Source organism: Sardina pilchardus, chromosome 24 (assembly GCF_963854185.1).
Source record: "Sardina pilchardus chromosome 24, fSarPil1.1, whole genome shotgun sequence".
Taxonomy (NCBI): Eukaryota; Metazoa; Chordata; class Actinopteri; order Clupeiformes; family Clupeidae; genus Sardina; species Sardina pilchardus.
In genome coordinates, this window is record NC_085017.1 from 7,734,650 (window position 1) to 7,762,037 (window position 27,388).

Below are 27,388 nucleotides of genomic sequence, written 5' to 3' on the forward strand. Positions count from 1 at the left end.
TGGATTGATTCAACAACAAGAACAACCACCAAGGTCAGAGAGCAGGGTTCCATTTCAGTATACCAGCCTCATTTAAAAGGAGCATCAGCTGTGTTCTGGGTTGCACAAGGAGATACTTATACAGTACAGCCAATCTGGTTCATTGTTTTGTTTGGTCAATAAAGGCTGAGTCTGAGTCATCCTCTGCATAGGAGAGAGATATTCCCCTTGTGGCGCTCTAATACAGTACAAACATCATTACCATTTTGTTTACTCTACAGATGGCCATGAGATGAATATTTAATCAGTGACATTGCTGGTTCCTCTCTGATTCCTATCGGCTCTCTGCCTGTGCTTTCGCTCCCCTTACATGTGTACCTGCTTCCGTGTCCTTCCTCCATCCCAGCGGAGCTGGACTCCGAGCATGCTCAGAGGGTCCCGGAGGCGGAGCACCCGCAGCAGGTGAAGATGAAGGACAGGCAGAAGTTCTTTGAGGAGGCGTTCCAACAGGACGTGGAGCAGTACCTGTCCACCGGCTACCTGCAGATCACCGAGAGGAGAGGTGAGGAACAACGACTGCAACGCTGCTATGGCCCCTTCTCAACCTCGATCCTGGGTCCTCGGTCCTCCGGCTCGTTCCCACTGATCTATAAAGAACACTGGATAGACTTTCCCATCGTTGCCGCCCCATCATTCTTTTATAGATCAGTGGGAACGAGCTGGAGGACCAAGGAAGGAACGAAGGGAGGATAGATAAAATTACTAATGAGAAGAGTCCAATAGGTAGTCATAGCAGAAGACCTGCAGGAAACACATGCCTCCATTCAAAGGCCCTGGAAGTACCTGCAGTACACATGAATATACATGAATGATTATGATATATAATGATATACACTTGCATCGTAGTGTAATAAAAGTGGGTTTTAAAGACCTTGCAGAAAACTGTGGTAAATATCAGAGCCTGTGAATGATCACTACAACATCATGTGTGATGTGTAGAAACTCATAGTTGTTTTTATTAATTAATTGACTAGTTTCTTACTTTAAAAAAGTGGAGAGGGTCACAGAGGTAAGGGGCCACAAACAACACCAGAATAACACATGCTCCTTTAAACTGAAGTCACACACTTAGTAAATAAAAGGCACACTGCCAATCACTCAACAATCCAAAACCCTCTAAACAGGAAGCACTGCAGACCACTTAATCAAAGCACACTGGAAGCACTGCAACCCAACCAGAACTAGAAAGCATATGAATACACTGTTAGCTAACTACCTCACTAATCGCTGTTGCCTTCCTCATGGCGATACACTCAAAAAAAGCATGCACACTTTCTCTCACACACAAGATCGAGAGAGAGACACACACACACACACACAGAGTGTCGGTCGGCAACAATCCCCCCTGGGGTCTGCGTTCGAGGGCCTATCTTAATCCTCAGGGGAAAAAAACAGAACAGCGTCATAAGAGTTGTTCACCCCATGCCAAGAATCCCCACAGTGATACCAGATGCTGCTAGTCCACTCTCCCGGCCGGGCCCTTACTCTTTACAGGAGGCAGCAACAGGCATGACTAAAGGCCGGCGCCCACCGGACACGGCATTCAGCAGTGTGGGCTTGACGCACAGGAGTTTAGAACTGTCCCCTAACCCTGTGCGACAGCCGCGCGGCAGACGTTCCTAGTGAGCTTTGCTCCGTTAAAAACAACGGAGTTCTTGCCGCGTCGCACTGCTAACATGTGCTTTAGTTCCCTTATATGATGCTCTGTCTAACTGACAATCCCTAACAATTGTGAGCGACCCTCACCTGCACCAACGGACAGTGGAGTCCTAACCATGTGCTCTCCCCCTCACATCTTCAGCGTCTCCTTTTGTGCTTCAAGCCTCAGGCGCTCCCAATCAGTCACACCTTTTCTGAATACAAATCAGTGCTATCAAATAGTCCATGCTCATTCACTTGACAATGGGTCCCACCATTCACCCACATCACAGTGGTGTCCTGTAGAGAATCCGCACCATCACATTCCAAAGGAAACACGTGACAATGAATCTTGAGGGGACACAAAAAGCATGTCCAGCAAATACCTTTGCAGAGAAAGAGCAATTTTTACACAAAATGGAAAGACTCAAAGAGTTACCTGCTTGCCCTTAGTAAAGATGAACTACTCCTGTTCTCCAAGTGACTCATTTCTAAAGTACCTTACCGTACATCTCAAATGAAAGCTATGAGTGTGACTGCGGCAGATAGATGAGGCTGTTCGCACGACATGATCTGAATGTTTGTTCCCTTCCTTTATATTCCTTCTCCTTGTTCTACCCTCGTTTCTGAAGGATGGCGTGTTGAAAACACACTGGATGAGTGAGGAGGCTCTATAGAAATAGGCATACATGTGAACATTTTAAGAGGCACAAATTGCAATCTACCAGGAATGTCATTTGTGTGCAGTAATTTGTGAAGTATACACTGATCATACATACACGAAGGCCACCAGCCCCCATTGCCCTCCTGTATATTTCTGTCTGTGAATGACTGTCATGAGAGAGTGAAGAGAACTTGTGTGTGTGTGTGTATGTGTGTGTGTGTGTAAGAGAGTGAGAGAGAGAGAGAGTGCAGGAAGGGCACTAACAGCTCCCCTCTCTTTCCTTCCTGGCCTCCCTGCTGTCCCGCTACCTTGAGGTACGATGTTCCTTCACCTCCACAGCACCCCCTTGCTCTTGGTGTGTGTGTGTGTGTGTGTGTGTGTGTGTGTGTGTGTGTGTGTGTTGGTGATGCATGCGCTTACGCATATGCACCGCTGAGCTTCTTGTCTGCAAGGTCATGATTCCAGGACACCTGAAAGGTCCCTTCCTGTATGTGGTGCAGGTCTCAGAGGGCCGAGCCTCAGTCTTAGAGAGAGAGAGAGAGAGAGATGGAGGCTGAGGAGTGACATGTTGAAACAGGTCATCTTCAGCACACACAGAGTTTTAAAGCTGAAAGGCGGATGGTTTTGTGTGGCTCTGATGAGCCTCAGTTGGAGGGCAAGAAAGGCCAATGGAATCTAAAGGCAATAAAATAGTACAGTCTGTAAAATTGAGACTCACATAAAGTGACGTTCATCACCAGAGTATTCTCTTTTTCTATTTAAAATATGCTTTAGCTAGGCAGCAGTACACATTAATCCGTCAGTGGACGAGGTGGTATTAGCTGGCTATAAGCTCACTAATAGAGAAAACATACAGTCCCATGTAGTAATATGGCACTCAGACTGACACTGATGAGCTATTTCAAGACAGATTCTGAATCCATACTCATCCTTTACATACGTACATCTGAACTTTAGATTTAGATTTATTTTCTCTCAAATAAACAAGATAGTTGTTTAAAGGAGGATAGTTATACCAATCCTTTCTATTTGGCCAAGCTTTTGTTTAGGACTTTCCTGGACTCAAATCCTTGCTGTTGCATTACAGGCTAGTCTACTGTAGCCTACATAACAGGAGCTCATACTGTGGTGTCTTCTTTGTGCTGGGCAGAGCCAATAGGAAGCATGTCCTCTATGGAGGTGAATGTGGACATGCTGGAACAGATGGACCTGATGGACATATCTGACCATGAGGCACTCGACGTGTTCCTCAACTCTGGAGGGGAGGACAACAGTGTCGCTTCACCACTGCTCGGTAGGACACAACTGAACTATAGTTCTAATCGTGGTCAGATGTGATTAGCTTACAGCATGTGATGCTATAACTTGTTCTTGCATACAGAATACCAGTTGATGATTAAACTGTATGACATGGTGTCCTTTGGCTTTTTGCATATACAGTATACTGCACCTTTAAAATGTATTTTTACTGAACCATTAATCTTCACATTTAAATTGCTTGTTTGCATCCATATTCTTACTGTATACTAAGCCCATAATCAGTGCTGATTACTTCCTCAAGCATTACACAACCTTTTACAATTTTGCTGGACCAATTACTCGTACTGTGGATATCTGATTAGTACTGTGACCATGTGATGTGAAATGTACTCTGGTCAAGATGTTTTCCCATTTTCAGTCTTGAGAAAAGATGGATTCCTGTGTTGGAATGCAGAGTATTTTTCTTAGTTCCATCAGGCTCTTGACTCACTAACTAAACTACTGTAGGTGGAATCAGTAAGTCTGTCAAGTCTACTTCGAAGTTAAGGCTTACTAGATTGTCAAAGACATACACTGGAACCTAGCCCTCTGAATTCATAACACTGCTGGAGTTGTGGTTGTAACCAATCATGGCGCAAGAGGGGTTAAAACATTACTGGAGCTGTGCTTGCCTCACACCGGTCACAGCCACCCATCTTCCCACAGTCCTATGACATGACTCTCCGCTTCTAGCCGAGTCTTCTGATTTGATTATCCCTTAGACAGGAAGACCGATCTCTGTGAAATCAGCTCTAATTCAGTTTCTGGTAAAGGAGATGCCACACATCTCTAGCTAGCAAACAACTCAGTCAAGCTACGGGACCCCTCTCTCTTACCGGCAGCAGCCAGCACACACCTCAGGCAGATGGGCTACCTACTTACGGGGACAGGAACAGGGTTTGGTGGAGTGAAGAGCTCCATGCCCCCATTTTTGTCCTCCACGATTCTACATTTGTGAATCTGAGTGAAATCAGCTACCTCAGTAGACAAGGATGTTTACTTACTGGAATGAACTAAATTAACTAAACCTAGGTGCTGGCTCGTCTGGAGAACACAATTTCGTTCCACACTGAACTTCCAGAAGCGGTTGTTTGGAACGACAATAACAAAAAAAAAAAACTCTTGACCTTGACTCAGCCTTCCTGTCCCATCTCCTCCCATGTCTTGCTGTGTCTGTTTGTGGCCTCAGATCCGGACGTGGAGTCCTTCACCACGGAGATCACGCTGCAGGTGCCCACCCAGGCCGAGCTGCGGCACAAGCTCTCCTCGCTCTCCTCCACCTGCACCGACTCGGCCAGCCAGGACACGGAGGCGGGCGAGGAGGAGGAGGAGGAGGAGGACGACGACGAGGAGGCGGAGGAGGAGGACGAGGAGGAGGAAGAGGAGCCGCAAGGAGCGGCGAGCCTGTCCGGCGCCCGGTCAGCGCAGAGGCCGCCTCGAGGAAGAGGGGGAAACAGGACCGTTGCCATGGCATCCACATCCACGTCGCTGTCAGCTAGCCAGACAGTGAAGAACGGGGAAGGGAACGGCATCCAGACCACGTAAGGGGACCAGTGAAGTGACACACACACACACACACACACACACACACACACAAACACAAAATAAGCCTATATACTTTAAGACTGCCTGACATGCACTTGTGGATCTGGGACAGACAGATGGACTTCTCCACGGGATGGCTCCCACATTTACTGATGGTGATCGTTCCTTTTAATTTTTGTAAACATTGTGTCCCATATTCTGACCGCACTCCAAACCTCTGACCCAGTGCCTGGGGATAATAAATGTCTTTTCTCCCACACTCCTCCTTATTTGTGTTTATACCAGTGTCCGCCAACCCCACTGGTGTGGATACACTATACAGTGTTCTTGGTCTCAGCCTCTGCATTGGGTAAATCATACATGTATAGCAATTTCCTGCATCGTGTATAAGCCGCAGGACAGTGTTTAATGTAAGTTAAAAGAAACAAACCCATATTAGCACCATATTAACTACCCCCCTGTATTAACCTCATAGCTGATTTTTGCAAAATCAATGTGTAAGCCCTGGCTAATAGTCGGGAAATTACGGTACACAGCTCAAGAGCAATGAGATGTGTCTATGTAGCATGTAGGGGATCACCTGTTAGGAAAGAGTAACTCTTCTGTACACAATCCTGCTAACAGTTCTGGGAGTTAACTACCGCAATGGGATCCACCTGTATACAGTGTGTGTGTGTGTGTATGTGTGTGTGTGTTTTCAAGTGAGATCACTAACGGGCATGGTTAAGGATACAATCAGCAGCAGTGATGGAAAATGAAAAACAACCACCATGTTTGGGTCTACCTACAGTATACACTCAACACAGGTTTACTTTACCCATTACAATTCAAATCAACAGGCTCAGTGAATGGTTGGAATAAATATGTGGTAGCACTTTTACTTTCTGAATCCAGAATCGTTCGCCTCTGCAAGCAAGTAAAACAGAAGATTGACTGTTTGGAGAGTGGAAGTTAAAGGGGCAACACCACAGAGAGATTTCAGTGCGGTTTCATCATCCCCCCCTCCCTGGCCACCCCCGCCCTACTCACTGTCCAATCCCTCTCCCTATCCCTGTGACACACATTCAGACACCGTATGTGAAAAGCACTGACAGTAAAATGTTTTTTTTTTTTTTTTTTTTATTAACCCTTAAGTACAAACATGAACAAAGTAAAAAAAAAAAAAAAAAAGGAAAATAAAAACACTGGCAATAAAATCCAACATGAGACCTTTCCCATATGGAGGGAAAGCTTTCAGATGCAGTGCCAATAAATTAACTTTGCCAGATCAGGAGCAACTTAAAATGTAGAGGAAAGAATCCAAACAAAAAAAAAACACAAGAACAAAATCATAAAAGGTCAAAAGACTGAATAAAATACATCATAAGGCCATAAAAGTTGGACGACCACATCTTTTTTTACGGTTGTTTGTTGCTGAAAAACACCTGACTGCTTTTTTCATTAAATAATCCTAAAACAGGTCAGTCAGCTGTGAAGGACGATCACCAACAGACAAGATCATAGGTTCTCTCCACCTCACTGGAACACTCAGTGCAACATGAGTAGCTACTAAAATTGTTGAATTTTCAGTAATGAAAATGTAAAAACCTCTTTCTCTTCTCTTCTCTTTTTTTTCTGCAGGTATTTTCCCTTTTCTTTAAAAAAGTAAAGCTAAAAAAGACAAACAAAAATAAGTGGGAGGGGGGAGGAGGAGGAGGTGAGAGAGAGAGGGAGGGGGGCATTGCTACTCTCCATGTCCTTTGTCTCAGTGATGTAAGCAGCACTTAAATTTTACACACACATTCATACACACACTTACACACGCCCGCACTTACACACACACACACACACACACACACTTACACACGCCCGCACTTACACACACACACACACACACACACGCACACACACACACACGCACACACACACACACACACATACACGCACACGCACACGCACACGCACACGCACACGCACACGCTTGTCATTGGAGCAACCCTGTAAGCGTTGGACTCGCCCAGATGAAGAGACAGAAAGGTAAGGCTTTTCTTCATCTCTCGTTTCCTTCGCACTGCTGCCCTCTCTCTTCCATCGTCCCCCCATCGCCCCCCTCCCCTACAATCCCCAACCACACCCCATCCCACACAAAAGGCTCAAGTATTTAAAGACATTTACAGAAATATGTACAAAAGTTGACTTCTTTCTTTCTATCTTTCTTTCAATCTTTCTTCTTCCTCTTGAGTTGATTTTTTTCCATAAAATCATTTGGGACGCACTCAAAAAAAGCAAAACAAAAAAGGGCAAAAATATGAAAAGCTAGACAAAAAGAAGATATAGACCTGGCCGCTCATTTCACATTTTGCACCCTTTGACTAGTGGCTCTACTTGAGAAAGTACATCAGAACACCAAACAATAAAAACAGTTGAAGAAAGAAAATGCAAAAAAAAAAAACAATAGTAATAATAATATATAATAATAATTATTGTCGACTGGAACAGGTACGAAAACTAGAGGACTGGAATTATGGAATGTTACCATGATTGCACATCTCAAGACGGAGTCTAGCCTTCCGGGAGAGGAGGCCGCCACTCCTCTTTTTTTGTTTTTCATTATTCTGTTTTTCTTTTGTATTGATATACAGTAAGTAACCAATAGCACCATCAGAAAAAAAATCTACTCCTAGCTCAGTCTTTCCTCACTACACATCAGGCACAGTTTCAACTCACTCCGTTCTATCCTGCCTCACTTGGTCACCATGGCAATGAATGACCAGGGACACTCTTTTTTGCCCTTATCTGCCAAAGGACATACAATAGAAATCATAGCAAAACTTAAAAGCAGAGATGGACAGACATCATTTCAAAAGCCTCAACATATTTAAAATAAAACCAGAAAGCAACCCCCCCAACCCCCCCCCCCCACCCACCCCCAACCTTCAAGTTTCATCTCAGCTGGCTGGAATCCTACTTTACCCAGTTCCCATTCGGCCAACTACAGCGAGGAGCTCCTCAGCGAATGGGAAAGCGAACAAGTCCAAACGTACACATCAATTCAAACAGGAAGTTTACAAAGGGAGAGGAGGAGAGAACGCGAGTGAAAGACAGACATCTGTGATTCTTTGAGTCGATTTCGGTCATACTGGAAGAGGAGGAAAAGAGCACCTTTTTCACGTGCCAAGGATCACAGTTCTGGTTGAGTGTATCTGCAGTCTATGGGGCTGGGTAAGGGTTAGGGAAGGGTTGGGGAAGGGTTAGGGAAGGGTTAGGGAAGGGTTAGGGCTGGGGGGGAGCCGGGATGGGATGTAGAACTGTGACCAGGACACTTAATGCTAAACTCATCTAAATAAAGCATCTTTAGAGAGAGAGAAAAAAAAAAAAAACTTTCCAAAAACATCTTTCACACTAGTGCAAAGAAAAGGCAGCTTGCTAATTCCAGATAAGGAAAATAAACAAACAAACGAAAAAAATAAAATCAGCAAGACTATGCCCTACTATTGGGGAGGTGTATGTGTGTCTGGGGAAGGGGGGGGGGGGGGAGTACTGTAATAAAAAACATGAGAAAAACTGAGCCATCAAAAAGGGACATTTGGATTTCAGAGTAACAGAGTGTCTTTTTTTAAATAAAAGCAACATGGCGCCTGCTCAGGACACAAGCGCGGTGCTCTTGGGGAGGTGTGTGTTGTTTTTGGGCAGGTGTGTGGCACTGGGAGGTGTGGGGGTGCTGGGGGACAGGCGCGACAGGGACACCTCGACGGTGGTGGCGCGCTTCCGAGGACCCCGCTTGGCCCCTGCCTTGCCAGACCCCGGGGGGCTGTTGCAGTTGTCGGAGCTCTTCACCATAGCCTTCCCACATACCTGATTCACCAGACTGTTGATTTGCTCCTGAGAGGAGAAGAGAGGAGGAGAGAGGAGGAGAGAGATGAGAGGAAAGGAGAGGAGAAGGGAGGAGGATGGATGAAGAGCAGAAAGAAAAACAAAAGCATGATGAGATGAATTATGAACATCATTTGTAGACAACCACAAGCAGCTACACTGCAAAAGCCCATTTATAGTTCAGGTGACAAGTGTCCCTCAGCAAAACATGTTAGGGTGTTGCAAGGCTTGTAACATACATCAAACCATTTGAAATGGTGCAGACTTTGTGGCATATTTTGACTGGAAATCAACTCAAAGTTTTACTGGAGTTTGAGTTCTATTGTGGGTTACTGTAGTCATCCGTTTACTTTTCGTTTCAATGACTTAAGAGCCAAAACGAGTCGACAACAGACAGAACTGATGCATGATTCCATACCTCATCGTAGCGGTACATCATTTTCAGGCCACGGCACGACTTGTACTTTTCCACATAGTCCAGAGCACACTCCAGACAGAAGACCACATTCTCATTCTCCTGCACCACCTGGGTGAAGGAGAGAGAGAGGGAGAAAGAAAAAAAAAATAGAGAGAGAGACAGAGATAGATAAGGCAAGGGAGAGGTTAATAAACATTACTTCAGTGCTACAAGATCCTGATTAGACATACAGTCATTTCCTGCATATTAACCACATTGTGTATAAGCCGCAGGACAGTGTTTTATGCAAGTTAAAAGAAACCAAAGCATATTAACACCATATTAACTGCCCCCCTGTATTAACCTAATAGCGGAAGAAATTTTGCTAAATCAATGTATAAGCCGCGGCTAAGAGTCGGGAAATTACGGTATGTGTAAGAAGAGCCTATGCATGCATGAATGTCCACGCGTGTGTCTGGCTCACCATGGACAGGTAGCACAGGTGCTGGCAGGTTTGGCAGCGCCGCTCTGATGACTCCAGGGCCAGCCACTTGCGGGGCTTCTTGCGGCTGTCGCCGGGCGACTGGTTGTTGTCCGGTGTACCGTAGCGGGCGGAGGACAGGAGCCCAGCCTCGTAGAGTTCCTTCCGCTGCCGCATCTCTACGTTCCTACAGGAGGGAACAACAGAGCACTTTAGAACCCCTTAGAACGGGACATGAGAACACTTGGCGTGGATCCGAGAGTGGACCCAAGCTCAATCACCAACCCTTGAGAACGCTCCATAAATCTTTAATATGTCTTTAATCTTTAATATATGTCTTTAATTCATGTATAAAAACCTCTGAGGATGCCATGCAAATGAGCCTTTTAAAGAGGAACTATGCAGGTTTGGCCAATTCTTTGCTGTTTTCTCATTTAACGCTCGCCGGTTTCGCTGCAGAGCTTCCCCTACAGCTTTAGCGTGTATATTTTACAACGCTCCTCAATCAGTCTGTCGTTTCATGAGCATGATTGCGAGGCTGGAGACTTTCTGTTTGTCAGTGTAACCGGCCCGGTGGCACAAACTTGCAAGCATGTTTTTTCTGCTCACAGGCGCTAAGGGGAAGCGAGACAGCCATCATTCAACCCCGAATAAGTCAAATAACCATTCCGATGACTCTGAAGCTGATCAGTTAAGGCAAATTAAGCTGGAGAAAACTTGCATAGTCCACCTTTAACAGACTTTTACTCAAAATAAAGGCATCATTCAACTGTGTGGGCCTGGCTGCTTTCTTTGCACACCTGAGATCTTTGAGAGGAGTGGAGATTGTACTGAGGAGAACCCCATTCTCACGCTTGGCCTCAGCTGTGGCGATCTGGTAGAGAAGCTTCTCCATGGAGAAAGGTTTGGCGATGCGCCGGCATTTCAGATCCTGACAACCAAGACAGAATGGGCTCAGGCACGAGATCAAACAGAACATATCGACAGAGCAGTGACATGTAGTCAGCAAAGACAGTTCTTCATAGATGTTTGTGTAAAACACATACATTTACACATCTACATTAACACATACATCATTTACAGTATACTGTCTAAATATATTTATGTAATAAAAATAGCCTTAAAGAATATCACCACAATGATCAGTCATTAAAGCTTTAAGTTATTTGTAGGATAAGTGTCAATAGTCTGCTCATGATGTGGTTTGTCAGAGAATGTCAATGTGTATCCAACAGATGGCAGCAGAGAATACAAATTACTGAGCAAATTACTGTTCTTTGTGGGACAAGTGCATTAATTGTGTGTGTGAGTAAGTCTGTGATGAATATGGATACTGGCTCGATCTCAAGTCTATTTACTTTACTGTCTGTGATTTTGAGAGTGTGGGTGGTTTTATTGCTTTACCTTGGCAGTCTCATATCCCAGGTTCATCCACTGGGGGGTGGCAAAGTGCACCGTTTCAGAGACACTGTAGCCACAACACACTTTGGAGACAAATGTTCCGGGGAAGCAGACGACGAACTGACCACTTTGCTGGACCGTCCGGTGCACCCGGATGCCCTCACGGGATAGCACCTCTGGAGAGATCTGGAAATAAAAGATGGCCGCCGATAAACACACAGAAAGAAAATATGCACAATCTCATAAATCGTGTGGGAGTGTTTTAGCCTTCATACTATCATTGGCACTCATGCCATCTGTATTTGTGTGTGTGTGTGTGTGTGTGTGTGTGTGTGTGTGCCTTACCATGACGTTTCTCTCCAGCATCTCTAGACCTGGAGTGCCATTGGCCTGCAGAAGTCTGTGCACCACCTTATCAAGCTTTGTCTTCTCCTCAGCAGGAACAGAATACCTGCAACCAAAAGCATCATCAGACCAAGTGTGCAAGTGTGTGTATGAAGAGACAGCATGTGTGACTGGTTTTGGTAGTGGCAGTGTAGCAAAGCAAAGCACAATTCTCTGTGTATCTGTGCATGTGTGTGTGTGTGTGTCTGTGCGTGTGTGTGTGTGTGTGTGTGTGTGTGTGTGTGTGTGTGTGTGTGTGTGTAGACCATTTTAAACAGTCTGAGGGAAGGCACCATTTGCACTGCTAGCTTCATCATCTGTGCATGTATGCTCTACTAACAGCGTTGCCAAGGCAACAGGCTGTGTTTTTGATGAGTCACGCACGTGCATGAGCGCGCACACACACACACACACACACACACACACCCACCCACACACCCACACACTCTCTCTGGCCTGTATTCTAATCCAGCACTGCCTCCTGCTGTCTGCTCTCAGTCTCCTCTACATGGTCGTCTACAGCTGGCATTATAAGGATGGCAGAGAGGGCTCCATTTGCAGTACTTACCAAATGCAGTCAGCACCAGTGTGTAAGTAATCAATGTATGGAAGGCGGTTTTGGTCTCGAGACCAGCATGAGGTAGAAAAGACCATGCCAATGTTCAGCCAGGGAATAGTCACCCCTAGAGACACAGACGAAGGGACATTCATGTTACTAAAAGCATTTTTCAAGACTGGTATGAAAGCTTTCCTTAAACTTAGGGTAAACAAATTGGTATTAAGATCAACATGTTGCGGGAGACAAACAAAACCTGTCTTTTGCAATGGCAATTCATGTCACTAAAAGCATTTTTGAAGACTGATATGAAAGCTTTCCTTAAACTTAGGGTAAACAAATTGGTATTAAGATCAACATGTTGCGGGCGGGAGACAAACAAAACCTCTCTTTTGCAATGACAACTGATTGGATTGGCAGTGCTGCACATTGTAGTTTTAGGCTGTCAGACTCACCTGGTACAGCACCTAGATGTCGCAGGATGGACCCAGAGTTATTGGGAAGGACTGTAAGGTTCCATCCATGCCTAAAAGAAAGACCAAGACAGAAAAGTTCATAACGGACACAGAGAACCAGGACACAGGAACTTTTCCACCCACATAGAACTGGCTCCATTCTGGCTCATGGTACAGACGCGGGATCGTTTGGAACATTTGACTAAATACAAATTGACTCAGAACCGGAAAAATGTTTTTTTTTCAGAGCAGGAACCAAAAAATAGTTTGCCCCCCGCCCCCCGTGAACAGGAGTGGGTGTGTCACTCTACATTTCAGGTATGCGTGCAACGCCCTCTTGTTGATAACACATCTTTAGTCCTGTTCAAAACAGGTGGAATTGCAGACTGGTTCACTAGATAACAGCAGACTTCAAAGAGCTGCATGACACTGAATGCAACTGTTAAGAAAAACCCCGGAGAAAATGACTAAACTAGAACCCACACCAACAAAGAGAGAGAAACAGATAGAGGAACATAGATTACAACTGGCAGAAAGAGAGACAACAATTCACAAAAACAAAAATGAAAAAGAGAAAGAAAGAAATGGAAAGAAAATAGGGACAAAGAAGCATGTGTAACAAAGATGGGCATTTTTAAACCCTTACGATAACTAGAGCACTAACAGGTGAGTTTATCGTTAATGTTAATGTTAACCACAGGTGAGAATACCTTATGAAGCACCTGAATATATTTTGTAATTGGTTGATTGATAAGCACATGCACACACATTCTTATCTCCACCACATAAGTGGGACTTCCTACGAGCTCATACACGCAAATCAAGTCACTTCTCCACTCTACCCTTTGATGTGGTGCCATCACACACCGCAATTATGTCACATGCATAAGCTCAGCGGCCTTTCCAGTTAGGAACCTCTGTGCTTGTGTGTGTGTGTGTGTGCATGTGTGCGTGTGTGCGTGTGTGTGTGTGTGTGTGTGTGTGTGTGTGTGAGTGAGTACACCTATGAGATGACGAGGGAGACAGGGAAAACAAAGACAAATCAATGACGGCCAGAAGACAAAGAACACATGCGGTTTGGCTGAGCGGACGTGAGAGACAGACGTGGTGAGAGAGAAAGAGGACAGGAGCGAGAGAGAGAGAGGGAGAGAGACAGAGGACAGGAGCGAGAGAGAGAGAGGGAGAGAGACAGAGGACAGGAGCGAGAGAGAGAGAGGGAGAGAGACAGAGGACAGGAGGGGAGAGAGAGTGTCTGGAGCGGAGGGGCTTAGAGCGGAGCTCTCTGCACAGCAGGCGCGTCTCTCACTTTGAAAATGGCTCTGATTTTCCCACAGGGAAGCCGCTTCCGTGGGTGTTGGTGTCCACCTTCCCATAATGCACCGCCACGTGGCAATCCCTCTGCTCCACTATCCGCCAGTACTCTTGCTGTGAGCGAGAGAGAGAGAGAGAGAGAGAGAGAGAGAGAGAAAGAGAAAAAGAGAGAAAGAGAGAGTGGGAGAAAAAGACAGCCGTGTTGATTCAGAGACACAGAGAACGGTAAAAACAACTCAGGCTATGTAAGAGGAGATTGCAATAAAACACAACACACAGAGACACCAGTCTCCAGACAGAAACCTGACCCAGGAAGTAAAAAATCTACTTTTAATAATCTCACTTCAAACAGCAGGCACCAGGAACACACACACACACACACACACACACACACACACACACACACACACACACACACACACACACACACACACACACACACACACACACACACACACACACACACACACACACACACACACACACACACACACACACACACACACACACACACACACACACACACACACACACGTTTGTAGTCTGATACTAGTACAGTCTAGCACTTCCACTCTTACCAGTCTTAAAATGTGAGAGGCTATTTTTTTTTTAAATGCACTTCGGTACCTCAAGTAATTTTAAAATGCAACATGAGGATAAAATAAAAGAGCTCCCTTCACCTACCTCCACTTCACTCGCAGCTGGCTCCTTGTTAAAGCACATGTTCATGGTGTTCCTGGCTATTCTGTAGAAGGTCGTCAACGAAACTGATTTTCCCTGTAAAGTATGCAAACAAGTGTGAGAGGCATACAGCACACACACACACACACACACACACACACACACACACACAGCTATCATAATCACACCGCCTGTTTTTTTTTTTTTTTTTTAAATGGTGAAACTGCGCACCCACTCACTCACACACACACATTACGAACACTGCTTTAACAAAAGACACATCATGTAAACAAGAAAAAAATAGACCATCTGTCCACAGTCATGGATAAACACACCCAGCCAAGCAACACAAACAAGCAGCATACACAGGCAATCACAGGACACAATGTCTATAAAACAGATACACATCCTCTATGGGAGTATACTTTTGGGCCCAAGGTGACCTTTATGTTGAGCTCATTTTCAGGAGATAGCTAGCTATGCTAGTTGTTTAATCAGCTACTCTTCCAATAGCATATTGCTTTGTCTTTCAGACATTTTGTAAACAAATCTACCAAGACCTGTGTTTGTGTATGTTTGTACCAGTGAAAGATTTCTTAATGTGAGTATGAAAGACTCACAAGGTTTCTGTGTGTTTGATGCTGCATATTCTCATCAGAAAATATCCATGGAATAGCGTTTGGAAAATGGAGGAGATTCTTGCCTTTGCTTTTTTACATAATTCTGCCTATTTCACAGTAAGGCCTCTGTTCATGATTTTCTCTACAGTGATTTAGTTATTGCAGTATGCAACACTGTGTGTGTGTGTGTGTGTGTACAGTATGCTTGTGTGTGTGTGTGTGTGTGTGTGTGTGTGTGTGTGTGTGTGTGTGTGTGTGTGTGTGTGAGAGTATGTTTGTGTGTGTGTCAGCCTACAGAAGCCTCTTTCCATTCTCTTGCCTTCTTCAATCAGCAGCACCGCAAATCATTCATTAACAACGGGGCTCAGCTGGGACTGATTACATTACATTACAGTATTGCATTACAGTCGAAAAAACTAAAATGAAAAATGAAAAATAGATAGTCAGATGTGAGCTTGTGTAAGCGTGTGTGTGTGTCTGTGTGTGACAGAGAGAGAGAGAGAGAGAGAGAGAGAGAGAGAGAGAGAGAGAGAGAGAGAGAGAGAGAGAGAGAGTGAGAGTGTGTGTGTGTGTGTGTGTGTGTGTGTGTGTGTGTGTGTGTGTGTGTGTGTGTGTGTGTGTGTGTGTGTGTGTGTGTGTGTGTGTGTGTGTGTGTGTGTTTGTTTACTATGTACTGCCGATTTGGCCAAAGGACCTGAAGAGCTGGACATGATTTAGACTAACCCTGCTCAGCAGAGAGAGAGCACAGCGAGGGCATGGCGTGTGTGTGTGTGTGTGTGTGTGTGTGTGTGTGTGTGTGTGTGTGTGTGTGTGTGTGCGTGTGCACAGCGAGGGCATGTTGGCATGTTGCAGGGCTCTGTACCACTCACTCCTCTGGCACCCTCCCTCCACATGGCAAGAATCACAAACACATCTGCAACTCATGACATGCGGAAGTGCCTTTTCTATACGCACACGAAGACCTCCAGGTGCCTTAGAATGCCTGCATACTGTACGTATGGAACAATGTACGTATGGAACAATGTGCATATGGCTCATGTTCGGACTAGCTAACTGCAACGTGTAAACCCAAGAAGAGATTGCAGACTGTCTGAGGAGGCAGGAGAAGACAGGGGGGACAGGAGAGCGACAGGTAGAGAGAGACAAACTGAACCTTATTCATTTCAGCCATGACTACATAACTCTAGACAGTCTCTCTCTTTCTCTCTCTCTCCTCTCCTCTCCTCCTCTGCCACAACGTCTCATTCCATCGGTGGGTAGAAACTGAGGCACTTCCAGATCTTCTGATGTCAGATGTCAGGGCTCTGTACTCTGCATCTCTGTCTGCTGCTCTACCAGACGAGCCTGGAGAGATCCAGGCCATTAACACCATGGAGCAATGATGAGGCTCTGCAGGCTCTCAGTACTGTGGGCGTGTACAGATGGTGTGTGTGTGTGTGTGTGTGTGTGTGTGGGAGAGAGAGAGAGAGAGAGGCAAAGAGAGAGAGAAAGTGTCTGAGTGTGTGCTTTATAAATCTAAATAAACATGGGAGCTGATCTATCGGCAGACCCAGTGAGAAGAACACTGCGCTATTAGAGACTGCAATTAAGTGTCCGTTTCCCTTTCACGACCCTGACAAAAAAATGTAATTCAAACACAGTTCCCAACCTCAGCAAGACGTCTTACATTCCTGAATCACCTCACTCTTGTATTTGTACAGAAACAAACTCTAAAACCTGAATCCTTTCCCTTTCACACAGCGACAACGGCAGCGGAGCTTCCTGATCTCGTGACCTCACCTTGTACACACACTTGTGCTGTTCGCTGAGAACTCCTTTGTTCCCCCCTTCCTCCTCCTCCTCCTCCTCCTCCTCCTCCTCCTCCTCCTGCTCTTTCTTTTCTCCGTCTGGTACGGCATCCCTTTTTTCCTGAGCAAATAGCCTCCGGCGTCCGGCCTTGACCGGGGACGAGTCCGACTCCTTGCCGGTGGCCACGCGGAAGCCGTTGCGCGGCGTGCCCATCGCCGGCAGGAGGCCGTTCTTGGGCTCGTACCGGGCCAGGGCCAGTGCCGGCGCGGGGTCCAGCTGGCCCTCCAGCGGGCCTCGCCGGCGCTCCAGCGCCTCCTTCTCGGCGAGCACGGCGCGCTCGAGGGCCAGGCGCTCGTCGGCGGCGAGCGAGTCGTAGGAGAGCAGGTACTGCAGGTAGGCCTCCTGCAGCTTGGCCAGCCGGTCCTGGGCCGAGCGCGGGATGCGCAGCAGGTCGGCCAGCCGGCTCCACTTCTTCAGGTCCATCACCTGCTGCATGCCGCCCATGTCGTTGATCAGCTGGAAGAAGCGCGCCAGGTCCACCTCACAGCCACCTGCGGGAGGGGGAGGGAGGGGGGTACAGTCAACAGGCGTCAGTTGTGTGTGAAGAAGAAGTCATGTTATTTAATTGTGCATTTCGGGTTATAGCAATAATAGCGCAGTTGTGTTGTTTTGATAGAGTAAAGAGGGGGGTACAGTCAACAGGTGTCAGTTGTGTGTGAAGAAGAAGTCATGTTATTTAATTGTGCATTTCGGGTTATAGCAATAAAAGTGCAGTTGTGTTGTTTTGATTGAGTAAAGAGGGAGGTACAGTCAACAGGTGTCAGTGTGTGCAATAGATGAAGGAGCGCTCCTCCAAAACGCTATAAATTCAATTTTTTTTTATCAATTTATACAAATTAATAAGGAAGAATTAATAAAGTCATGTTATTTAATTGTGCAATTCTGCGTAATATCAATAAAAGTGCAGTTGTGTTGTTTTGATTGAGTAAAGATAAATCAATTAACAATAACCCAATTACAGTTCTACTGAAATTACTTGGAAAACAAAATAAATTGAATAGGTAAATTGATTTATGAAAATGTATTAAAATGGTGAAGATAGCATTTTGGAGAAGAGCTCTTCATACTATATAATAATACTCCAGCAACCCAATCCACACACACATACACAGTTTCATCCCTGCAGACTAATATTCCGCCACTTAACTGTTACAAGCTCAATATAAGTGTCTGTCTGTTAAGACTTCCCTTTTGCAACACCTTTCCCCAGCTCTGAATGATTGAATGATTGAATGATTTCAATGGAGATAACGGTCGACAGGTGTCTCCTCAGAGCCGGCCTTTTCTCTCAGCGCCAAGCCAGGGAAGCTCCGCGGGTCAATCGGCCGCTAGTTTAATGCCTCCGCAGGACTGATACGGCTCCGATCCACCCCGGCTCAATAAACATTTATTTTCTCTTCCATAACCTGGAGAGAGCTCGGTGATAAGCGGCGGCGACGGGAGCGGCGTGAGGGGAGATGGCTTTAAGAGCGTCTGCTTTAGGAGCTTGTAAAGCCGCTCCAGGCAGCCGGAGTGCAAATGCACTGTGACAGCCAATTTATGGGAGACACCGAATTGGAGTCGAACGGCTATTTCCCCTCCCATTCAGTTCTGCATCAACGTGCCATAATTGGTATTTGGCAGCAACGCATGATTACATTTATTAGGACTACTTCCTCGTGTCCAATTGCAGTGCGAGATATGCCAGACAACTCTTATTTTGAAATAATTACAGTATTAGTAAACCATCATGGCAGACTGCCACCATGGAATACATTACGAGGCGAAAAGCAGGTAGGTTTTCAATGGTTGAAAAGACAATTTTTTGTTTTTGGTGAGACATAGCCTACACTCCTCAAATCAAGCTCTACCGTAATTTCCCAACTGTTAGCCATGGCTTATGCATTGATTTTGCAAAATTTCTTCAGCTATGAAGTTAATACACAGGGGGTAGTTAATATGGTATTCATATGCCTTTGTTTCTTTTACCTTGCATAAAACACTGTCCTGCGGCTTACACAATATGCGGCTAATACACAGGAAATGACTGTACAAGACAAACCCACACTCTTAAAACAAATGTGTTGGAAACAGCACAAACTGAGTTGTCCCTATCTGGACACAGAGATGTGTTGAAAAAACAGCGCAAGTTGTGTTGTTTTCATTAACAATTAACAAAAGCAGTGTGTTGGAAACAACACAAACTGTGTTGTCCCTCTCTAAACACACAATGTGTTACTTTCAACACATTCATTTGAAGAGTCAACTCTTTTAAGAGGTGGAAAGGACCATGTTGTGCGGAGGAGCAGAGGGGACGGAGTGAGTGGTCACCTATGATGGGCGGCTCGTCCATGTGGATGCCCTGAGATCGGAGGTGTCTCTTGATGCAGGCCAGCCGCTGCTCGTTGGGCCCCCAGCGCCGGCCCAGCTTGTGCACGCGCTGCACCTGCGTGACGAAGCGCATCTCGTCGTTGAGCTTGCACTCGGGCCGCCAGTCGGCCGGCGGCACCACGCGGCACAGGCCCGAGGGCTCGGCCCGCTCGCGCGCCGCGTCCAGGTACACCAGCGGGTCCTGGAACTCGCGCGGGCCCGGGCGCAAGACGGCCGCCTCGGGCAGCGCCGCCAGGCCGGCGCGGGTCCTCTCGCGCTCCCGCTCGCGTTCCCGTTCGCGCTCGCGCTCGCGCTCCTTCTCCCTCTCGCGGTCGCGGTCGCCGCGCGGGTCGCCGGCTGAGGTAGAGGTGGAGCGGTGGTGGTGGTGGGCGGCGGCTGATGCCAGCGAGGCCCGCTGCTGGGCCTGGCGCAGGAGCATCAGCTTGCCGGCGGACGCCCGCTTGGGCCGCTGGCGCTCGGGCTGGGTGCGGGGGTGCGCGGCCGGCGTGGGTGCCGTGGGGGTGGCGGTGGCGGGCGGAGGGGGCGCGGGCTGAGGGGGCTCCACCGCCTGAGGGGGCGTCACCGGGGCTGCCGTGGCCGCCGACGCGCCCCCTCCGCTGGGCAGCGCGGTCGCAGAGACGGCCTTGCGGCTGCGGGTCTCCAGCGGGCTCGGCTGCAGCTTCAGCTTCTTGGCTGTATCGGCGGACGGGGACGGGGAGAGGCCGCGCGGCTCCTCCGGCCCTAAAGAGGGCGCCGTGGCGGTCACCGACGGCGGCTCGGAGGGCACAGAGGCGCGCTCCCGTGGCGGGGGACCTCCCGACGATGCCGCGGCCTCCAGGCGCCTCTTGGAGTGGCGCAGGCCCTCGCGCCCGTGGCCCCTCTCGTCCTTGGCGCCGAGCTGCCCGTTGAGCCGGCCGTTGAGCCTGACGGCGCCGCCGCTGGCCGGAGGCTGGGACTGCAGCCCGTTGGACGCGAGCACCTGTTTCCGTGTTTTTGCATTGCTACTTTGGGCTTTTCCTGAGAGGGGGGGCTGAGGCTGATTGTTTGTGTGCAGACGCAGGGCAGCGGCGGACGAGGGCAGGGGCGAGGAGGACGACGACGATGACGACGACGAAGATGACGACGAAGATGAGTGTTTGCTGTGGTTCAGTTTGGTTTTCTTCACCAGGTCCCGCTTGGCTTTGGTGTAGGTGACGTGGCCCTTGGTCACGGTGGCTGTGTACTTCACAGTTTTGGACGGCAGTCGGAAGTCTTTCGCTTTTTTGGCACCAGCCATGTGTGCGCCCCCTTGGGCAGAGCGGGTCACCCCGTTCACTTTCGACACCTGGGAGAGGGGAGGACAGATCGAATATGGGGTCACAACAAGCTTCAAAACAGTACAGTAACATTAAAATAACATTAAAGTAACATTATAGTAACATTATAGCTTTTCAACTGTGAAAACAGCAGGATTCAGAAGGCTACAGAAAGAAACACTTCATTAAAACTAATATGTCACACTGATTCTGTTTAGGTAGCCCTGCATGTTCCACCCACACACGGCAAATGGTGAATTAAAATGTTTTGGGAATATGCCAGGGCCTCTGAAGGATTCCTTTCAATCAAAAATCAACAGACTTCCCCTCAAACATTACAATCACATTCTCAAAACAACAGACATGAAACAAAACCGCACGCTCACATGACGGATCACGACACACTAAACCAATTACGTTCGCCACCACACACTCAAAAGCTTTTCCAGGCTACAAAAAAAAAAAAAAAAAAAATCATACTACAGTACACAACAATCACGACCACAACAATGCTCCCAAAAAACCCTCCCAAACCAGAGGGACCCCGCGAGTCGTTTCATTCGGAGCCAGCTGCTTCTCCGAATGCCTTTAGAAGCCTCCAGACTCCGCTTTACGGCTTCGGAACGCTGCAGAACGGAACACAAAGTCAACTTTTATTTGTTCTGGTTTCCGAAAGCTCTTTAATTCCGCCTCTAATGCCCCCAAATAAAAGCCTTGTGCTGCACGGCACATCTGAGCACCCCCGCTGAACATCAAGAGCCAGCCGGGACGGGGCTAGGGTTTCAGCCGCGCTCCCATTGGCTCGCCGTTGCTGCGGGAACGGGCCTATCCCGTGCCTGCTGCAGACGGAGGGCCAGACTGCTCACTTCACATTGTTTTCTTGGCCCAGTTCTTTTTCTCTCCCTCTCTCTCTTTTTTTTTCTCCTCCCTCCCTCCCTCCCTCGCTCCTCTGTTGCGTCTTTCGCTCTTTCTTTTTCTTGTGGTGTTGAGAGTATGCTGGCCCCGGGCCCTCCCCCCACCAGTCCCGGCGCAGGGCTTCGCCAGAGTGTCGGGGAGCAGAGATGCGGGTTAAGCTAAGAGGAATAAAACTTTACGGCGAGGGCTTGGGGGTTTTGGAGCGCGCAGTAAAAGTGAAGTGTGGGCACGGCGTGACCTCGGAGGGTTCCATTAGTCCTGCTAGGGGTGTCTGGTTGCCGCATGTCACTAAACACACACACACACACACACACACACACACACACACACACACACACAAAGGACAAGGCACACACACATACACACACATACACACACACACACACACACACACACACACACACACAGGACAAGGCGCACACACAAACACACATACACGTGCCGGCAAAGACACACACTCCAAACGTCTCCTCAAATTACTGTCTGGGTTCAGTGTCTCCATTTGTCTCTGTCCCAGATCTGCCCAGGCAGACTGTATCAAGAGGCCTATGTGTGTGTGTGTGTGTGTGTGTGTGTGTGTGTGTGTGCCAATGCGTGAGCCCACATGCCCTTGTTTTGGGTTTTGGCTCGTCTCGCTTTCTCTCTCTTTCCCATCGGCCCCCGTTACTCCCCAGCACACTGGACTGAGTGCTACTAGGTGAAGAGCATCACACAGACCTCACAACACTCACTTCCTCTGGGCTCCATTAGAAACAGCTGCTAATGGGGTGTGTGTGTGTGTGTGTGTGTGTGTGTGTGTGGGTTGGGCGGGGGTGGGGTGGGGGGGGGGGGGAGGTGTCATGGGTGTGGGACAGAGTGTCTAGGCCTTTACACAGGATGTATGTAAATGTGTGTGTGTGTGGAGAGAGAGAGGGAAGTCTGGGCCTTTGAAGCAGAACAGGGGCTTTGTATTGTGTTGCCATCAGGTGCGGCCCAACACAAAGGGAGGCTATTAAAAGATAAGAGGAGAGAAATGTGACCTCTCCATCAATCCTTCCTCACGCCTGTCACAAAGAAGATGGAGGGAGGGGAGGCAGAATGGCTGGGGGAGAGAAAGGGAAAGATAGAGAGATAGATAGATAGATAGATAGATAGATAGATAGATAGATGGACAGAAGCCTGAACGGAGGAGATGAGAACAGCAAGCAGGAGAGGAAAAGACAGGAGAGTGGTGGAGAGAGGACGGAGGTGGAGAGGGAGGGAAAGAAAGAAAGAGTGGAAAAGAGATGGTGCAGACAGGCCCTGGCCCCTGAGGCTGTGGTGATGGATGGGCTCTGCAGGTAGTCGCCCAATGTAGCGTGATGTCTGTCTCCGCTTCCTCTGAGCCACACGCACAAACACACATGGCAAAAGACAGATGTCCAAACGACTTGTCCGACTGCCATCTTTTTCAGTTCTGAACACACGCACGCCTGCTCGGGCGAAAACATTACCGACTCGCCCTCTTTTTTTCCCCTCTCTCCTCAACCCAATGCCTCCCATACTGCCCCTCTCTTTCTCTCTCGTTCTCTTCGTCTAAAGTCTGCGAACAGCAGAGCTCCTGTTCCTTCGGCGTAGGGTCGGTCTCGGCAGGGTGCGTCTGAGCAGCCTCTCTAAGGCTGAGGCACTGCCTCCTCCGGCCACTAGGGGGCTCACTGACACTATGGCAATCGCAGCGGCGGCGGCAGCGAACGCACACATGAGCTCAATCACACTTCCACCGGAAGAGTTGGGTCTGCCACAGGAGGCAGGGGAGGAGTGGTAGCACAGAGAGAGAGAGAGAGAGAGAGAGAGAGAGAGAGAGAGAGAGAGAGGGGGAGGGAGGGTGGGAAAGAGATATAGTGCAACAACCCATGAAGCATCCCAGCCCCCACCCAATTTTAAAGAGCAGCAGGAAGCAGAGCAGAGGAACAATGACAGAGAGGGGGGAGAGAGAAGGAGAGAGAGACGAAGAGAGAAAGACAGAGAGAGAGAGAGAGGAGAGGGACAGAGAGAGAAAGAGACAGAGAGACAAAGGGAAAGAGAGAGAGAGAGAGAGAGAGAGAGAGAGAGAGAGAGAGAGAGAGAGAGAGAGAGAGAGAGATGGATGGTGGTGTGTGGGATGGTGAAGTGAGACGTGAGGTGGACCAGAGGAGGAAGTGAGAGACAGGAGAGATTTGTTCCCGACGGAACCGAGCCTCCGAGTCGTCTAGTCAGAACGTGCGCAGCAGGAGAATACAGTCATTCCAAAAGCAGCCCAAAGCAGAACTAGACGCCACACCAAACAGCAGAAATAGAACATTGTGAAAAGCCACAGTGAACGGCCGCAAATACAGAACACGCACGACACCCATACAGAGCCACACAACAAGGACACACTCTCTCTCACACACACACACACACACACACACACACACCCAGATCCACACAATAAGAGCAACAATGCACACAGCCAACCCCGGCACACTGGCCTCTGGAGAGGGCTCTGGGTGGCACAGGAGGGAGGAAGTATGTGGGCAGGGCTCTGTGTGTTTGTGTGTGTGTGTGTGTGTGTCCTGGATGACATCATGAGCTACTATAGCCCCACTGCAGAATGGCAGGAAGATTAACAGGGAACATCTGCAGCTCTGCCCATAGGTGGAACGAACGAACAGACACACACACACACACACACACACACACACACACACACACACACACACACACACACACACACACACACACACACACACACACACACACACACACACACACACACACACACACACACACACACACACACACCAGCAACAATGAACAGGAAACGTCTTTCATTTGTCATCATAATCTGCCTAATTTAAGAAAACTATATGTCTGCATTGAACACCTTCACTGGCGGTATAGAGAAAGATGAAATAAGGAAAATAGACCGTGATTAATGGGAAGAGGTATTTGGTGTGTGTGTGTATGTGTGTGTGTGTGTGTGTGTGTGTGTGTTTGAGTATGTGAGAGTGAGTGAGGGAGAGTGAGGGAGAGAGAGGGAAAGAGAGAAGCGAGTGAGTCAAAGGGATGAAGAGGGAGAGAGAGAGAGACATTTCATGAGCATAGTGATAACGCTACATATCGGGCACAAGGGCTTAGCAGTGGCTTCACTCACACAATATTCACTCTGACACACACACACACACACACACACACACACACACACACACACACTTCACGGGACCCACACATAACACTCAAACGCAGGCCACTACACACTAATCCTGCAGACAGGATGTGGCAGATAGAAAAGAGAGCGGGCAGGAAAGTCGGCGATGACAAAGGCCTGAGCCTCCAGTGAGTTTGTCTTGGCTCTAGCCTGCACTTTCACGTCCATTGTTGCTTTAATTAGGCGCAGAACAGCACTTGGAGATGACAGAGCTGGGATCACAGCAGAGAGACAGGAGGAGAGAGAGAGAGACAGGAGGAGAGAGAGAGAGACAGGAGGAGAGAGAGATAGGAGGAGAGAGAGACAGGGGGAGAGAGAGAGAGGAGGAGAGAGAGAGACAGGAGGAGAGAGAGAGATAGGAGGAGAGAGAGACAGGGGGAGAGAGAGAGACAGGGGGAGAGAGAGAGAGGAGGAGAGAGAGACAGGAGGGGAGAGAGAGAGACAGAAGGAGAGAGAGAGACAGGTATCCGATGAGACAGACACGTCAGCAACAAGGCCCTGATTATGTGTATAGGGAGACAGACAGATACTAAAGGGAATGAGAGAGAGGGAGGAGAGAAAAGGGGACCAATTTCATACAGACTTTAACAGTCAGCTGCTGTGTTAATGGTCATATAAAGTCAGCTCTATCATCTCTCATAACTAACACATACACACACACACACACAAACACAGTACTGAGAGTACTGTTTTATGAAGTACTTAAAGAGTGCCTGTAATCGAGATGAGGAGAAGGGGGCCCGTTACCCTGAGACACACACACCTTCATAACTACATAAACAAAACCTGTTCACATAGACACACACACACACACACACACACACACACACACACACACACACACACACACACACACACACACACACACACACACACACACACACTTCTCGAGCCACAGACAGAGAGGTGGGGTGAGGCGGACACGGCACCTACCTGCTTGCGGAGCTCGTCTTTGCGGTGTGCGACGCCGTTGGCGGTGGCGTTGGTGCTGGGGGTCCTGGCCGTGACGCCGACGTGCTGGGGGGTGGCGGCGGCGGCGTCCCTGTCCCTCCGCTCGGCCCTCTCGCTGCGCTCCCGTCCCCCTGAGCAGTCCCGGCCCCGCGAGCGCGCCGTGGGGGGGGCCAGCGCCTCCCTCTCCCGCTGGCTCTTGCCGTGGCCGTTGAACACTGCGGAGTAAGCAAGCAAGTGCTGTAAGTCAAACGCATTTATAAGGCACATATGAAATACAGTTCAGACTGACCACAGGTGCCGTACAGGTGCAAGTTAAAGGAGAATTCCGGTGTGATATTGACTTAAAGTGTGTTGAAATATGATACCGAGTGTGAGCGATTGTCTCAGAGCTGTTCTCCGAAACCCGGCGGTAGCTCAGCAATAGTAAACCAGGTTTTTAACGTTTGTGCCTCGGGCATCGAACTGCCGTGCAAATAAATCACTGTTTTACACCATTAATGAGGCTCAAAGTAGCTCCACACTTTATTGGTAGACTTCTGAGGGCCCTGACATTTAAAACGAGACATCGAGAACTTTGAAAAAGCACTGGTTGTTTACTTACATGACTGTTTATTCAGGCAGTCACTTTCGAAAGTTTAGCGGTAGCAGCCATCTTGAATTTAGTCACGTGACTGATTCGTGACTGGTTCACGTAATCGCTATGTCTATGCGTGCACTAGTCATGAATCAGTCACGTGACTAAATTCAAGATGGCTGCGACCGGTAAACTTTCGAAAGTGACTGCCTGAATAAACAGTCATGTAAGTAAACAACCAGTGCTTTTTCAAAGTTCTCGATGTCTCGTTTTAAATGTCAGGGCCCTCAGAAGTCTACCAATAAAGTGTGGAGCTACTTTGAGCCTCATTAATGGTGTAAAACAGTGATTTATTTGCACGGCAGTTCGATGCCCGAGGCACAAACGTTAAAAACCTGGTTTACTATTGCTGAGCTACCGCCGGGTTTCGGAGAACAGCTGACAGGTCGAGATCAGCTCTGAGACAATCGCTCACACTCGGTATCATATTTCAACACACTTTAAGTCAATATCACACCGGAATTCTCCTTTAACCAACAGCAAAAATAGATAAAGATTAAAAAGAAAAAAAATTAAATAGGTAAAATAAAATAAATAAATAAAAAAAACTAAAGAAAAAGCAATACACCGACAGGGAATGCCAGGGAGAAGAGGTGTGTTTTTAGCCTAGATTTAAAACTGGTGATAGAGGGAGCATCTCTGACAGGGGGTGGCAGCTGATTCCACAGAGAGGACAGCACAGGACAGGACGACTCTTATTAGGGTCAACTCCCATGTGGCCATGCTGCTAAAGGACTTGAAACAGCTGAAACTGAACTTGGGTGCTATGAACGCACCTGGGTGCAAACAGCAGCGGCGGACATTCCTGGTTCCAGAGAGTAAAAGTCCTGCCATATATTCTTTCTACCTGTGCACTTGACACAGGTGATATCACTAATGATCTGAT

The 27,388-nt window shown here is 47.9% G+C and overlaps 2 protein-coding genes across 3 annotated transcripts in view; one reads left to right on the top strand and one right to left on the bottom strand.

Annotated features, from left to right (window-relative positions):
- dtnbp1b (dystrobrevin binding protein 1b) overlaps positions 1 to 5,442 on the top strand; it is a 22,799-nt gene extending 17,357 nt beyond the window's left edge. The window contains exons 2-4 of one of the 2 annotated variants that reach the window (XM_062529614.1): positions 386 to 541; positions 3,492 to 3,635; positions 4,830 to 5,442. In XM_062529614.1, coding sequence (XP_062385598.1) covers positions 386 to 541; positions 3,492 to 3,635; positions 4,830 to 5,185 — 656 coding nt within the window. In that variant the 3' untranslated portion in view covers positions 5,186 to 5,442. The remainder of the gene's footprint in view (positions 1 to 385; positions 542 to 3,491; positions 3,636 to 4,829) is intronic. The other variant, XM_062529615.1, reaches the window with a different exon arrangement.
- A 2,660-nt stretch (positions 5,443 to 8,102) lies between these two features.
- jarid2b (jumonji and AT-rich interaction domain containing 2b) overlaps positions 8,103 to 27,388 on the bottom strand; it is a gene marked incomplete in the record, with an annotated part of 46,170 nt that continues 26,884 nt past the window's right edge. Inside the window, 13 exon segments of the mRNA XM_062529135.1 lie at positions 8,103 to 9,046; positions 9,456 to 9,563; positions 9,919 to 10,102; positions 10,716 to 10,846; positions 11,320 to 11,502; positions 11,662 to 11,767; positions 12,269 to 12,383; positions 12,712 to 12,782; positions 14,018 to 14,136; positions 14,707 to 14,799; positions 17,103 to 17,662; positions 19,482 to 20,844; positions 25,851 to 26,083. Of these exon segments, the coding sequence (XP_062385119.1) occupies positions 8,807 to 9,046; positions 9,456 to 9,563; positions 9,919 to 10,102; positions 10,716 to 10,846; positions 11,320 to 11,502; positions 11,662 to 11,767; positions 12,269 to 12,383; positions 12,712 to 12,782; positions 14,018 to 14,136; positions 14,707 to 14,799; positions 17,103 to 17,662; positions 19,482 to 20,844; positions 25,851 to 26,083 (3,506 nt within the window).